The sequence below is a fragment of the Coloeus monedula genome (genome assembly GCF_965178545.1).
Source record: "Coloeus monedula genome assembly, chromosome: 2".
In the NCBI taxonomy this organism is placed as follows: domain Eukaryota; kingdom Metazoa; phylum Chordata; class Aves; order Passeriformes; family Corvidae; genus Coloeus; species Coloeus monedula.
Window position 1 is genome coordinate 38818326 of NC_138782.1, and position 15012 is coordinate 38833337.

The 15012-nt window shown below is 36.2% G+C and overlaps 1 protein-coding gene across 4 annotated transcripts in view; it reads left to right on the top strand.

Moving 5' to 3' along the window:
* CRIM1 (cysteine rich transmembrane BMP regulator 1) overlaps positions 1 to 15012 on the top strand; it is a 175659-nt gene that overhangs the window by 148195 nt on the left and 12452 nt on the right. For all 4 annotated transcript variants that reach the window (XM_082302962.1, XM_082302965.1, XM_082302963.1 and 1 more), the window contains 4 exons: positions 4469 to 4625; positions 7246 to 7367; positions 10956 to 11165; positions 14640 to 14855. In XM_082302962.1, the coding sequence (XP_082159088.1) occupies positions 4469 to 4625; positions 7246 to 7367; positions 10956 to 11165; positions 14640 to 14855 (705 nt within the window). The remainder of the gene's footprint in view (positions 1 to 4468; positions 4626 to 7245; positions 7368 to 10955; positions 11166 to 14639; positions 14856 to 15012) is intronic.

Below are 15012 nucleotides of genomic sequence, written 5' to 3' on the forward strand. Positions count from 1 at the left end.
GTGCAAATTGTTTTCTGTATTGGCACGACCTTACTGACATTTCATGTTTTATAAGAAAAATTAATGAACATGTTTCTACTAACCATGAGTTAGAGTAGAACTAGAGTAGTAGAGTAGAACTCTACTCTCCACCCAGATATTTCCCTTAGCAGCACAATGAGAGATGTCTTCCCTTTAATTGATTTCCTGTTCATCATTCTGTTTCTGTTTTATTCTTCTACCTCCTATCTACCCATCAGTTTAGTTCCCTATATGTGATGTCACTATAACTAATCACGAAAACAAAAGACTAGCTTATACTATGTGATCAGAAGCTTGATCTCATTCTGTTAGAGTTGCAGTGACATGCAAGTGCATAATGCAGTTCAGTCAAACTCTGAATGGTAGTTTTCTTCTCCATTAGCTTTTAAAATGTTTACTATACCCTCATTTCAGCCTGTCTGGTTGCCTTGATACACTTTTGAAGCCGTTATTAGACCAGTTAAGGCCGTATCTCTTCTCTGTAAATGCATTCCATGATTTTGGATTAATTTTCCTCATGACATTTATCTAAGCAGAGATGGAAAACACCCTCAAATGAATACCTTCCAACATTTTGTCATAATAAATTTCCTCAGTTCATTGCAGTTGACTGTCATGAACTAGTTCTCCTTGTTCCTCAGTATGTGTCACTTGAAATGCAAAACCTTAGGAAAAAATCCGGTTTTACTATCTTTTCTTAATGGAATAGTGATTATTTTAGCAATGTTTAATTTAAACCAATAGCTAAGGCTATAGAAAAATTGTCAGTATGACAGTTATATACACTGAATTGGATCCATATTTGAATTTTTAGATTCGCAATCTTTTCAATCTTTTTCTCTTTCTCTTCTTTCTCCGATAGCTACGCTTTGCTTTGTGACATTGGTGATTCACTTAATTTTCTGAAAAAAATACCTGGCTTAAAATGCTGGACTGTCCTTTTCAACAGGCCTGTGCAGCAGACATAAACTCTGTGTACCAGATGGTACTTCATTTAGAGTCTGCCTGCAGTTGTCATGTTTTTAATAATGTTTTAATAGGATAAATTTAGATGATTAGATGTAAAATCAGAAAGCAGACCAGAATTCACATTCTTAGTTTCATGACACTACATTTCTTCGTAGAGAATTTTTTTCGAAAACTGTTTAAAATCTACTTCCACAGTTTGTACTGTCATAGTATCAGAAATTTAAGTGCAATAACATGTTAATTTCAGTAAAAAGCATCTTATCAGAAATGTAATTTTCAGCATTTTATTAGAAAGACAGTGAGCAGAGGTCTGTGGAGATAATTCTGATCACCTCATACATAACATTGACATAACACTAGAAAGTCCATACATTAACAGTTGTCTGCACTGACTTCAACAAACTTTCCCTTTATGTTTGACATAGCCAGAATTTTGATGATTTTTCATACGCTCTTCACTGTCTGTTCCTGAGAGGCAATGGTGATTATTAGTCATCCACCTCAAGGCTCTGAAGAACTTTTCTTTCTTGGCCACTTACAAAGTGAAAATTCTTTTGCGGATAACTCACTATGTAAAGGATTAAGCAAGGAGGATATTGCTTCGAGACTGGATCTCCTGGTCAGTATGTCAGCTGTCTATTTGAGTTTTAAGTATACTTAACGTCATGAGCTACTTAGGATGAGACACTTGGGATGTCTTCGTTCTTGTGTAGCACTGCCCTAGACACCCTGGGCCTTTTAATAAAGCATATTAACTTTAAATGCAACAAACTTGTTTTGCATTTCTGAAAAGCAGTTTCACTAACCAAATCAGAGCAGAATAGAAGACTGAAAACAAAGTATTTGGCTGTGGGATTCTGAGGCATACCTATTTTGCCATCTTCTATAACTTCTTAGTCAAACCTGGATTTTGCACTTTGATAGCCCTCCTTAGCAGATAATCTGGAGACAAATAAGATGAAGAAATATGCTGACTAAAAAAGAAGTTGTTATTTTTTCTGTTTTTTTAGATATTTTTTTTAATTGTTATTTCCAGCTCTTCCTTTTACTTTTTTAAGATGCCTGTTTATTTCTCCCATGCTTTTGCATATGTACCTTCCTTTTTCTTCACCTGTGTTCATGATCCTCCTGTTTATAGGCAGCCACATAAACATTTCATCTCCCTGACAAAGTATGCTTCTGAAAATGAGTGGCTCTGCTCAGTTCAACCTGTGCAATTCCAGGTTTATTCACTGATCAGTTCTGAGCATCTGCAGGAGATATCATAACTTAGTATCAAAGATCATAACTGGACATAATTTTTTTGGAGATAACCTAGTGTACTTCTCCGTACATTCTTTATAAAATTCAAGCCTGGCTTTAAAAATTACGACTACCTTATAAAGTTTTGTGTAATGAAAAGTTCAGTTAAATTTAATTATCACTGTGTGTTGCTAGGGAATAATTCTGTACAAACATCCTAGTATAAAGGCTCATAAGTGAAAGAAAAATTCTCATTATTTTAACTTGCTTCAAGAAAAGTATTTGTGTTAAGCATAAGTCACTCTTTACCAGAGAAAAATATCGAAGTTTCCTCTGCATTGTAATGTTTTAAAATCAGCATTAGTGGCTACATATTAAAAAGATTAGTATTCTTGGTAGATCGGCCTGACTTAATCCTCCAAAAATGTGTAAACCCTCATGAAGATCTTTGTATGTGTGTTTCTCTCTAAAGCAAGAACCTGAGATAAGGGTTACTGTTGCTGTGCAAAGGTTAGATCTGACTGAGAATAAATGCTTAAATCTTGTGGTATTGATACTCTGCTTCCAGACACAATCTCTGGAGGTTATGAAAGGATCGGGCATTTCTTTTTCTGTATTCTGAATGGCAAAAAAAACCCCACCAAACTTGCACCCTTTTTTCTTCAGACACCAAATTTGCATAAAAGTGAAGAGGTGAGACCCACGACCCTGATTATATTCATCCTATTTAAACTGAGCACTGTTGGTTGGGATAATGAAACTCTTATGTTGTATTGCACTTGCATGCCCAAATTCCACTGCAGAAGTAGGCAGTGAATTTGCCAGTTTTTTCTGAGGTTTTGGTCTCATTCTGAGACAGTAAGAAACATGCTTTCTTTACCAGATGAGCATTAACTTGGTAGAATAGATGAGGAAACACTTAGCTTTGCCACATCTGGTTAAGTCTATATTTTGCAGTCTTAAATGCAACATTACAAAAACAGACGAGGAAGCATTTAAGTAAAGCAAAGATTCCTTCTGTAATTTTCCTTCAGTAAATTACCATGTTAGAGAATAAGCCAGTGTTAATAACTGATCTTTGCTTTGGAAAAACTGTGTCCCTAAATGTTCATCCCCCTAAAGGAAAGTGGTCTTCAGGGCTCAAACGAGGAGCACATCTGGAAGAATACTCTTCAGCTGACCTCTGTACTACCAATACTTTATAGTGGTGTGGATGTTTCAGCTAGAGATCAGCCATCCTTTAAATATCACTCTTAAAGTCAGGCCTTTGGATATCACCCATCATATTCTAATATCGAATGATCTTAATTATATTTCCCCCTTTTCCTATTTTGATTTTGATTTCACTTTGGCTATTGTAATAATGGGTATTTCTTTCGCTTGTGTTTTGCATCACTAGTGTAAAAAACCCCATAATTTTCTGTTTCTTCTCACCTCTGCAGCCAATAAAAGAACATTGTATCCCACAATACGTTAAGAGTAGTCTTTTTGGCATTTCTTTGGCATTTCTTCTTTGAAGAAAAGTGAGAAGAAACTGATTAATCTCAAAATAGTAAATTGCAATGAGAGTGAATATAATGACCATTATTTATCTCTGTACCAGAAAAATTGAGATGCCAACAGTTCTACATCTTCCTTATACCATAAAAGGCAGATGAAACTTGGTACTGGACTTAAAGAGACAGATCTTTTAGTCTAGCATCTCTAAGCTTAGATCACATCTTAGGGTATCACAGTTATATTTTTTAAAAGCAGGTCTAAATCAAGTTGAAAGCAAACAGCATAAAGAATAAAAGATTTTAATATATCCCACCCTTTCAGTTCTATTTAAAATAAGCAGAGGAGAAATAAAGATGATCTATATTGAACAAAAGCCTATTAAACCCATATAATGTGTGGCAAGTATGTGTTATTTTAGATATATTATTAAAAGCCAATGGAGTCATGGATGTTGGACTTGGCTGTGCATCTGTTCACAAAATCATGTTAGTTTGTGGTACCAGGTGGTACTCCCCAAGTTGCTCACAGGAACTGAAGAATCCTGTAGTGTCTACTCATACAGTTTGGGTCATTACTGAAGAATTCTGTCAAATATTTTAAAAATAGGACAGTCTGAAGGTAAGGCCTAGCAGTATTAAGAAAGTTACAAAGTAAAAGGGAGCAGGTTTGGTCTGCTGAGGATGTGTTTGATATAAACAGTTTTCATATTGTGATAAACTGCGTGTGTCCTTTGCAGGAGAGGAGCTGTGCACCGGCCTCATTTCAGGCTGTTCCTTGGACTGTTCCTTCGGCTTCCAGACTGACGCCCACAACTGTGAGATCTGTCAGTGCCGGCCGCGGCCCAAGAAGTGCAAACCCATTGTATGTGACAAGTACTGTCCCTTTGGATACTTGTACGTATTCTCATCCTGAAAGCACACTTAAAGCAATCCCTGTGTGTACTGAAAATATGCAGAAATCCAGGAATATGTTCTTGTGTTTCCTTTGTGGCAAAGCGGGGGGAAGGGTGGGAAAATACAATGGTGTTATGGATGTGAGAGTGCAGTATTCTTCAAAATGGATTTTGATCAACAGATTTGGAAGCAGCAGCTCAAAAACCAGCAGATTATGAAGGCAAAGCAGTGCTTAAATTTTTTTGAAGAATTTGTCAAACAAGATGGGAAAGCTACTTACAAGTAATATCTCTTGCACGTAGCTTTTTGAAATTCTGTTGGCATGCTTTGATAACCTTTCATTTTATAGCCCATTTATTTTCTTCAAGTTATTATCTAGTATTTCAAGTTTCTTTTAATGTTGATATGACAGCAGACTAGTTTTAGTGAGACATTTCTGGTAATTACAGGATTTGTGAAGAACAGTACTATGTCTTATCTACGTTTTTGTAAATGCGTTCAAAATCTGTATTTGTGGTGGACTTCTTTCTCCATATTTGTGGTATTTATTCAATTGTGGAACAGGTGATGAAAACTGAGCAGGTCTTTTGTTACAGAAATTTCTTAATAATTGGTTCTGGTGGCATCTATATATATATATTTTACCATATGTTTTATTTTTTATGGGTTCATTCCATGTTACTGCCTGCTTTTCATAATAGTTTAATTTCTACCTCATGACAGCAGATCTTCAGATAACATTCATACATAATTTTTTTTAAATTATTTTTAATGAAATTTTCTATACTTGCAATTCCTAGTGTTTGATAATAATACTCCTTAAATTTCTGGTTCATTCTAGGGTTCTCTTTGACCCTTGTTCATAAATGTTGCAGGTTTTTTAATAGCCGTCTTCACTGTGGTGTGTCCTCTTAGTATACTGAGTAGTAAATGAGACAGGAAAACAAAGAATTTTAAATTAAGGAGATAATAAAATTATCTTCAGGCATGTTGACTTCAGGGGTGGCTGAGAGTTATTTTCAGTTTTGCAAGTGGGAGAAAGTAGAACCAGAGGGAAGTCACAGAAAAGAAAGAGCAGTAAGTTTTAGTCTGTATATACCACATAGTTAATATATTGACCTACAAAGGAAAATTGGAATTTACGTATGTGGGTTTTGTACTTAGATAAGCTAAAACACACTCTCCTTCCTTTATTTTTTTTTTTATTAAAGTGTGTGCAAAACAGTTTTATTAGAAAATCTATGTGAACTAAGTAGCAAAAGCATTTTACAAATAACAGCACATTTTAATGGGCATAGTATGGTAGTTGTAGGATTACGATGATTTAAGAACAAGTTGATTTCAAGCTGATGCCGGTGTTTTCAAGAACCCTGTCTTTGGAATGATCTTTCCCATACATTTTTGTGCACCTGAAAAACAGATGAACTTTAAACCTTTTTAAGCTATTTGGAAAATAGCTCTCAATTTAAATTCTGGGTTTACATGTAGAATGTAATTTTATTATGCACAATGCTTGGCTGGTATTTTTAAGTGATGAATGTTTAATAAAGCTTTCAGATAATTCAATTTTTTAGAAATTGGAAATGAGCACTCTAATCCTGTCATTCTCTGCAAAATACGTGAATAATTACACTGAATGAAATTAGCAACATTTAAAGATAACTAAGTATGGAATTGTTTGTAGTATAAAGGGCTAAAGTTGTGGCAAGAACTACTTTAGGATCATTTCACTTCGAGTTTTACCTTGGTGTGAAAATTATTTAGAGTTGTGGTTGTATAGTGTATTTGTTCAGTTTACTGCTACTGTGCCAAATTCTTTTTTAAAATACCATGTATTTGACTTCCATGCATGTTATGATCATTAAAAACATGGGATGTGATGGAGGACAAATCTCTATTTTAATGTAACTACTTAGTCACAAATAGGACAAGAAGAAGGAAATATTACAAGAAAAGTATATTAGAGAGTGAACCGTTAAGGAGTAATCATCATATTTGTGATTTCTTTTTTTAAGACTGTTAAAAGTTAGTAATTGGAAATACTGAGTTTTGCATCTTTAAAGAAACCAGAACCTTTTCATAACTGTCTGAAAAAATCTGCTAAATAAAGCTCACTGCTTGAAAGCGCTACACATTAATGGAAAGAAGCATTCCTTTTGATGGGGTAGGCATACAGAAAGTCTTTCATTCTCCACTCTACTGTAAGACAATTTTTTATTCTCAGCCTTTTAACTAAAAATTAGATAAAGTTTTCTGAAACTTGAAGCTGGGCTTTCTAGAGATTTACATAATTTATTTCTCCTCTGTCCTCCTAGGTCGTGTTCTATAACTTCCCATGTCTTTTCTTTGTTTAGCATGTGTGTGCCTAAAGTTTGAATAGTATTATCTGCCTTTCTGAAAAAAGACAAGGAAACATTCAGCATAGAATTCACAGAATGGAGGGAGCACATGCCAGGGATGGAGACTTGTACAGCCCATAAAACCACTGAATCGAAGGGTGACACTTAACAATAATTTTCTTTGCTCATCAGTCACTTCCTTAGGGGGGATGCTCTTATTTTAAAGATGTAGATATTTTAAGTGACTTGCTTACCTTTTACAAATTATTTTGGTCATCTAGGAAGAACAAGCATGGCTGTGAAATCTGTCGGTGTAAGAAGTGCCCCAACCTGCCTTGTGGTAAAATCTGTCCATTGGGCTTCCAGCAGAACAGTCATGGCTGTGTTATCTGCAAGTGCAGAGGTATGTGCCACTGCATTACCACCTCTAACTACAACTTGTTTTCAAAGCAGGGGGAAACCAGAGTAAAAGAAAAGCAATACTGCACAGAATACCTACAAATTAAAAATATGGTAACTGGGGAGGAGTTGGTTCAACATTGCTCAGAGGAATGTATTGTTTTGGTGGTGTTTGTTATCTGTTCATCTTTGCTTCAACAGAAAGTTTCAGCTCTGCTTTCATCTCCCACTACAAAGGCACAAAAAGTTTGTTATCATTAATAAAAATTGTATCAGGCTCTTAATAAGCAACTACTAATAATAAGCTAGTTGAGGGTATTTTTTTCAGTAGTAATGTTCACCTTGGCTTCTTCACCATTGTCTTTTCTTTACAAACGAGTGTTGGATTTGTTAGATGTCCAGTATATCGCCTAAAATTGGAGTGCTGTTTCTTGGATGCTTTTCAGGCAATCTTAATGAGCAATGAGTAGAGAGAACAGTTAACCCAGGAGAAAGGTCTTGGTATTCTTAAGCTAAAAAATTCACACATGCCACATGCCAAACCTGTAACCACCACGTTCAAGGTGGATATTGAGATCAGATGTTCACTTGTTGTCTGCCTTATACTTGTGCTGCTTTTAGCATGTCTCGTTTTTATGATATTTTCAGATTGTGTTTTATATTACTCTGGGTATCAGACTTCCTTCATTGCTCATCTCCATGTGTTTCATTGACATAAGCTGCAATATATGACTTTTACTAGAAATTAAAATTCTAAAAATTAAATAAGAAAGGGTAGATGTTGAATGGTGTCCCATCGAGTTAATTCTTATCACTCAGCTTGTCATTTGTCTCCATGTTCACAATCAGAACACTTTTCCTGATTGTCATAATGCTGTGACTAAATATATGCCAAGTGTTCCCTTAGATGTACCATAATTGCCTCCCAGACTATAAACTTTGGTCACTAATTACGTGTATGCACACTTTTAAGTGTTCACCCTAACAAGTATGGATTTTAAAACATGCACAATTATTTAGTGAAATTAACTTGATCCCTCTCTGAGTAGTCTTTATTGTTGTCATGATCACAAAGATACCAAGCCATGAGCATATCACTTCAACATCACTTCATTAGCAGTTTGTCAAAGAATGATTAGAGCAATCACCAGTATGTTATGGGGAAAATGTGAGTCCTTGTTAAAATTTTGACCCAGAATCCCTAAGTAAGAGGAAGGGATGGGTAAATCCCCTGCCTGTGAATTAGCTCCACTTTCTAAATTGCTTCTGCCAGAAATAGCTTATGCTAGGATTAATAGATGTAGGACCATAGAAGTACAGGCTGGAGTAGTACTCTGAAAAACTGAGTCAACTTCTTTGCCCTTGCATAGAATAGAGTGTATCTGGATAATCCTTGACAGATGTTTGTCTAAGATTTAATTTATTAAGAATCTCCACTTTCAAAAGACATAAAAAACCAGAACAAAACAGAAAGAGAAAAAACCAAACCTTTCTAAAATAGTGTTTACCTGTGGTTAGAAACATATGACATTTAAAAATGAATTTTCTAAAATTTCTGTCTCCCTTTATACACATTGAACTGGTTACTTCTTGTCCTAAGCTTAGCAGATGTATGGAGCAGCTGAGCCCCATTCCCTTTAGAATTCTTGCAATATTCGAGGGGTTGCAACTGGAGACTTAAAAACATTTTTTTGGGCGGGAAATGGGTTTCTAAGTCAAACAAACCCAGTTACTGTGATTTCTCATCACTGTTCAAAAATTTGATATTGTACTTTAGCCATAGTAAAATCTTCAGACTAGCAGAGGTAGTAGTGCTGTATTTAAAAATTTACAGTGCTCCTGTACTTGTATCTTATATTGAACTTGCCTTTTCTGCAGTGGTATCACATTATAGACTTCTTTTCCTTGTGAACTACTGCATCTCAGATCATTTCAACCATACCTCTAGTTAGCCAGTTACTCCCATTTTGTATTTACACATCAGATTTTTTCAAGTATTAGCTTTGTACTTACTGTTTTCACTTTTCAATTTTTAATTACAATCTCAGTTTGTGAACTTAATTTTGAATAGCTGCCTATGTATGTTTCTCCAAATTTTGGAGTGTACTTCAGAATATTTCAGGAAAAAAAGTCTGGTTGCTTCAGATACCCTTTTCCCTTCCTAAATAAATGGAGTCTTACTACGTAGGATTTCTGAGTGTCAATAATCATTTTAATATAGAGCAGTATTTCAGTGACATTAATTCACATCATAATTTAAATATTCTGATACTAAAGTATGAAAGTGTAGTAACTGAAGTTTTTTTCTTAGTATTTCTGTTCATACAATAGGATGAAGTCTGTTCTAAGAAGTATTTTATCCTTAAGCAGCATTTCTGTTTAGTTCACAGAATGGTATACTAATGTAACTTCTGTGTATTGACTTTCTATTCTGATAATGTGCCTCAAACTAGCTTGTACCATCTGCTTGTGAGATCATCTTTGATAGATCTGCCACAGCTGAAGAAGTGCTGACCTACATGCTAGTGTGCAAAAAAAACCCAAAAAACCACACCTCAACCAACCAAAAAACCAACAAGCAAAAAAAACCTGAACACTTACTAAAATTACATGTAAACATTACTACTTCTCTTACATGATCCTTTTCCAAAAGTAAATGAAATTAAGATCTTAGTACAAATAACCTTATATATGTGTGTGTGTGTGTCAGCAGAATATGGTTGACATACCACTGAAAAGGAGTCACTTCACTGACAAACTGATCCTACATCCTTCATCATAATAGTGATGTGGATGAGGGAGTGTTTGGCTCTAAATTCACTCTGCTGATTAACAAAGAATATATTGAGGCTGAATCCTGCAGCACTTAAATACCCCTCAAGATACAAATGAAACTTTATCCTCTCTAGACCAACTGTTTGTGGTGACAGAGTGCAAGTAATGCCACAGTCTAAGCTACTGTATTCTCCTCTCAGTAAAAGCTAAAAGAAATGAGGGATGAAATTCCTGTAATTCTCTTCCAAATGTCTCATTTTTCATAGTAATGTAAACAAATAATTTCTCACAGGAAGTACTTTATGTAATATTTCCGGTATCTACCATTACCCTGTTAGCACCTGATTGCAATTTTTTATCATTCGTAAGACCATCCATAGCTTATTTAAATGTTTTTATATTCTACTTGCTATCAGATACATTATAGATAATCTAATGTGCTATGGTATTTAAGTATTTCATTTTAAATATGCTTCAAGCTTTCTGCTATTTCCCTCCATTGCATTTCTCCTTTTTTCTTACATTATTTAGACACTACTGCATTTCTGGTTGATTTAAAAAAGTATAGGTTCAACAGAAGGAAGTGATTCTATTTTCCAAGGAAATACGTTCTACTACATCCTATTGTGCCTTCAGTATACCTTCTAGTTGTTTCCTGTGTGTTGTTACTTTATTTCTAAGTGTAAATGAAAGAACTGTTTTTCACTTGGCTTTATATGTGCTTTAAAAATAAATGCAATCCAGACATGAAGTTGGTATTTCTTCCTCAGCAACAGATGCTTATCAGGACACCTCATTTTTCTGTGATTTTTTGCAGAGGCAACGGCTTCTCTTATGCCTCCCGTTAAAACAGGCTCTTGCCTGTCCATGGATGGGCGCCGGCATGAGAATGAGGAGAGCTGGCACGATGGCTGCAGGGAATGTTACTGTCATAATGGACGGGAAATGTGTGCCTTGATCACCTGCCCTGTTCCCAATTGTGGTAACCCCACCATACATCCAGGGCAGTGTTGTCCATCGTGTCCAGGTAACACGTGATTTCTTCTACATGCTCTGTAATTGAGTTTCATTTTTCTCGTGTTCTGTTTCTTAATACATGAAAATAATCTCATGCATACTTCAGTAGCAGGCATAGATGAAGGTTTCTGTGCCCAAATGTAACGTGGTGAGTTGCTGTCATTAAGTTCTCAGCTGTGGAAAATGGGAACTTAAATATTTAAGACATATGCATGTTGTGGGTCCTAACATGTTAATCTTTGACACATTGGAATCTTTAAAGTAGTAAAAGTTTCTAGTCTGTTACCTATAATAACAAGTATTGTAATAAGCCATTATATTTTCATTTTCTGATTTTAAAGTGGAGTTTTATTAAAATGTATCTCCTGATGTATGTTTTACAACCCCTCAAAGATGTACACAAACAGATGTCTTAAGTAATCAAACATTATGATTCTGTGTTCTGAGGGAAAGCTCCTATGCCACCAGCAGTAGATTACTTTAATACTTTCAGTGGGAATGCCAAGTACAGTTCATGTTGCATTCCAATATAATTTTAACAAGTGTTAATATGAAAAACATCTACGAAAAAGTATGGGTGGAGTGTAAGATTAATGCCCTCTGTTTTCAGAATTATTCCTACAGTATTTCATGTGCTAAGTAGATTAAGTTGTAATACAGTTATATTGTCTATGACTTTATTGGAGCTCATGTTAGGAGTAAGAACAATGAGGCTCATGAAACGTCTATAAATAGCAGAACAGTAAGACAGTACTAGCAGGATATAAGCAATTATGAACTGTTTCAAATTCTTTCTAAAGAACAGGAAATCCCAGGGGCAAAATAAGCAGCCAGATCCTCTTTCTGAAAGTGACAGAGAAGAGTGCTACATCCTCCCTGTGACCTAAGATAACCGATCTCTTTAGATTGCTTAGACACAGAGTGATCTCCAATCCGGTCACACCTTGTAGTAACTGGAAAAACATAAGTCCCCAAAAAGATGCAGTATTCCAAAGGGTCTATCTCTCTTTCGGCCTTTCCACAATGATTTGTGTAGTATTGTAGGGGATGGAATATGTCATGTGGATGGGGGCAGGATAACATGTCAGTCTTGCCTTAGATAAACAAACAAGATTCAACATCTACAATGTATGGTGGTTGTTCCAATTCCAGCAATTCTGTTGTTAGGTCCCCAAGAGTCATCCCGGACTTCATTCTACTGTCAGCATACTCATGAATTTTTGAATGCTAAAATGTTCCTTATAACCCTATTTCTATATATTAAAAGGTTTATATGGATCATCACAATGCTTGTGGAAATCTCCAGGTTTCCTTTCAGATTTAGAAAGCACGAATTGTTAGTGTTCTGCAGAACCATGCTATTCAGAAAGTGTGTATTTGTTTGACCAGTTGCTTGTTCAGGTATAGAGTCGTTGCACATTTGTAGCACTTCAGTTGCAGAGATACATCATTGTCAATGATGCAGTAGGCAATATATACAGCAGTACTATCTGGTTATGCTTTTTTGATCAGGAATAGTAACGAGCTGTAGCAAAACAGGCCTGTGACTTTGCAGAGACCTAAATGCAAAGGAGACGGCTCAGAAAATTTCCAGAAAAAAATCAGTATTGCCTTTTCCATGGTGAGTTAGGATGCCATTGCATAACGCGATAGATACATTGTTCCAGCTGAAATAAAAATCTAACAGTGACAAGGCAGCAGACTTGCAATCTCATTTCAGGTAAATGCTGAATCACGTATGTGCTTCATAAATGTAAGCAACTGGAAAAGCATAGCATAAGCAAATCAGTGAAAGAGAAAATAATTCCCTGAAAGAAAAGCACAGATACTTTGTGAATAGAGTAAGATCAGCCAGAGTAAGCCTCCTTGAGTTCTACTGATCATTGTCCAGAAATGAAAACAAATGAGTGGTGGTTCTTCTATGTGGCAGTGTCCTTGAGCAAAGGGCACAAACGTCGTTCTCCAGACAGGAACACCAGTGCTAGGAACACGAAGAGAAGCCATAAGCACTTTGAGAGCCTTGCCCTGCCTAAATGACTAGAGGAGCTGCTGTACACTTAATTTTCCTCCCCTTAACCGAGATATTTGGGTTAGGATGATGTTCATATTAGGCATCATTATAATGAAGTAGGAGAGAGGCACCTTCTGAAAGTGGTTTAGACATGTAGCATAGTTAGCAGGCAGTCTGGTTCTCCTCCATTCATAGCATAGGAAAAACTGAGGCGGTTTGGTTCTTAACAGAGGCACCTAACTTAGCTGTCTAATGTTAAATGGGTTGAATTCAGGCCAAAGGACATCACTTATAAGCCTGAAGCTTCACTTTATAGCTCATAGCTTTCAAACTCATGGCTTCTGCAGCTGAATAAAACATGCTGTGTGAGACATCTTGGTATCTTTGCATAGTGCATGGAGAAAGCTGGTGGACTCTCTCTAGGTAGAAAACAACCAGCATGGTAAGCAGGCAACTATTATTGCCAACATTGCCCCTAGTGTGGGACAGGCTTCAAAGGATTTTAAGCAGGCTGAGGAGGGTGGCATAACCTTTTCTTGATGGTAAGTGCTTAAACACTCAAGGTACCCAACACCAAGAGGTGAAGAGTTTCCCCATTTTTTTTAATACCCCAGAGGCTGGAGGACACTCATGCTGAACAAGGGAAACAGGTTCAGTTCCTTCCTTAATATGAAAGAGGTCAAACTTGTTTTCTAAACCGCTGGGGTGAATCTTTTAGCCAGGGCTGCAGAGGTGATGTAATTAATTGTTTGAAAAGAAAGTATGGTTCATTTGGTGAGATGCAATTACTGGAAGAATGAGCCTACACACTGTGGCATTTCTTTGGATGCAGTTTTTTTTCAAAGATGGCAGATTTTTTTTTTTTAATGGAACAGTGATGAAGTACTTCCACTGATGTTAAATGTTTATATGTTTTTAGGGGGCTGGAGGAGGGATTCTGTGTTTTGCTTTTTCTTTTCTGGTGGGTTGGGATTTGTTTCTTTAGGGTTTTGAGGGGGCTTGTTTGTTGGTTTTTTAATGTAACATCAAACAACACAGATGATACAGACACATACCTGTTGAGAAACTTAACTTGTACCTGGACTTCCTAAATCCCAGAGGAGAAGCTTACTTATCCATCCTTTCAGGAACTGTAGCCGCAGTTTATATTTAGCAGTTAAGAAACTGTCTGATCATTAGAATTTTTCAGAAAATCACAGGTTAGTTTGATTTTTTTCTGAAATGCCAAGAATACTTGAAGTTATCTCTGATTTATATTAATTAGTCTTTATTCAGACTGATTCTCAAATTGTTTCTTGTTTATATATTTTCCATTTTTCATGAGATGCAGGTGCCATAAAGTCAAAAGAGCTTCATTAAGAATAATATATATATGTATTTTCAATAATAACAGAAATCCTTCATCTTGTGTACAGTTGTTAGTTATAAGTTTCACAGTTTATTTTGCCTGTCTTCCAATTCTGTTTTTCCCAGATGAAATAATCGTGCAAAAGCCAGAGCTCACCAGTCCATCAATCTGTCATGCTCCTGGTGGGGAATACTTCGTAGAAGGAGAGACGTGGAACATTGATTCTTGCACACAATGTACATGCCACAGTGGACGTGTCCTGTGTGAGACTGAAGTCTGTCCACCTCTTCTTTGTCAAAACCCCACCCGCACACAGGACTCCTGCTGTCCACAGTGCCCAGGTATGTGCTGACATCCAGCTTTCATCAGAACCCTTCCTTGATCTGAGGATGTCGGAGCTTTCAGTATGAGAATGCTTCAGTGGGTGCTCCAGTGGTTGTTGTGGTGCCTTTGTTCTTCAGCAGTTGGGAATGACAGCCTGCAGTCCTCTAATTCAAA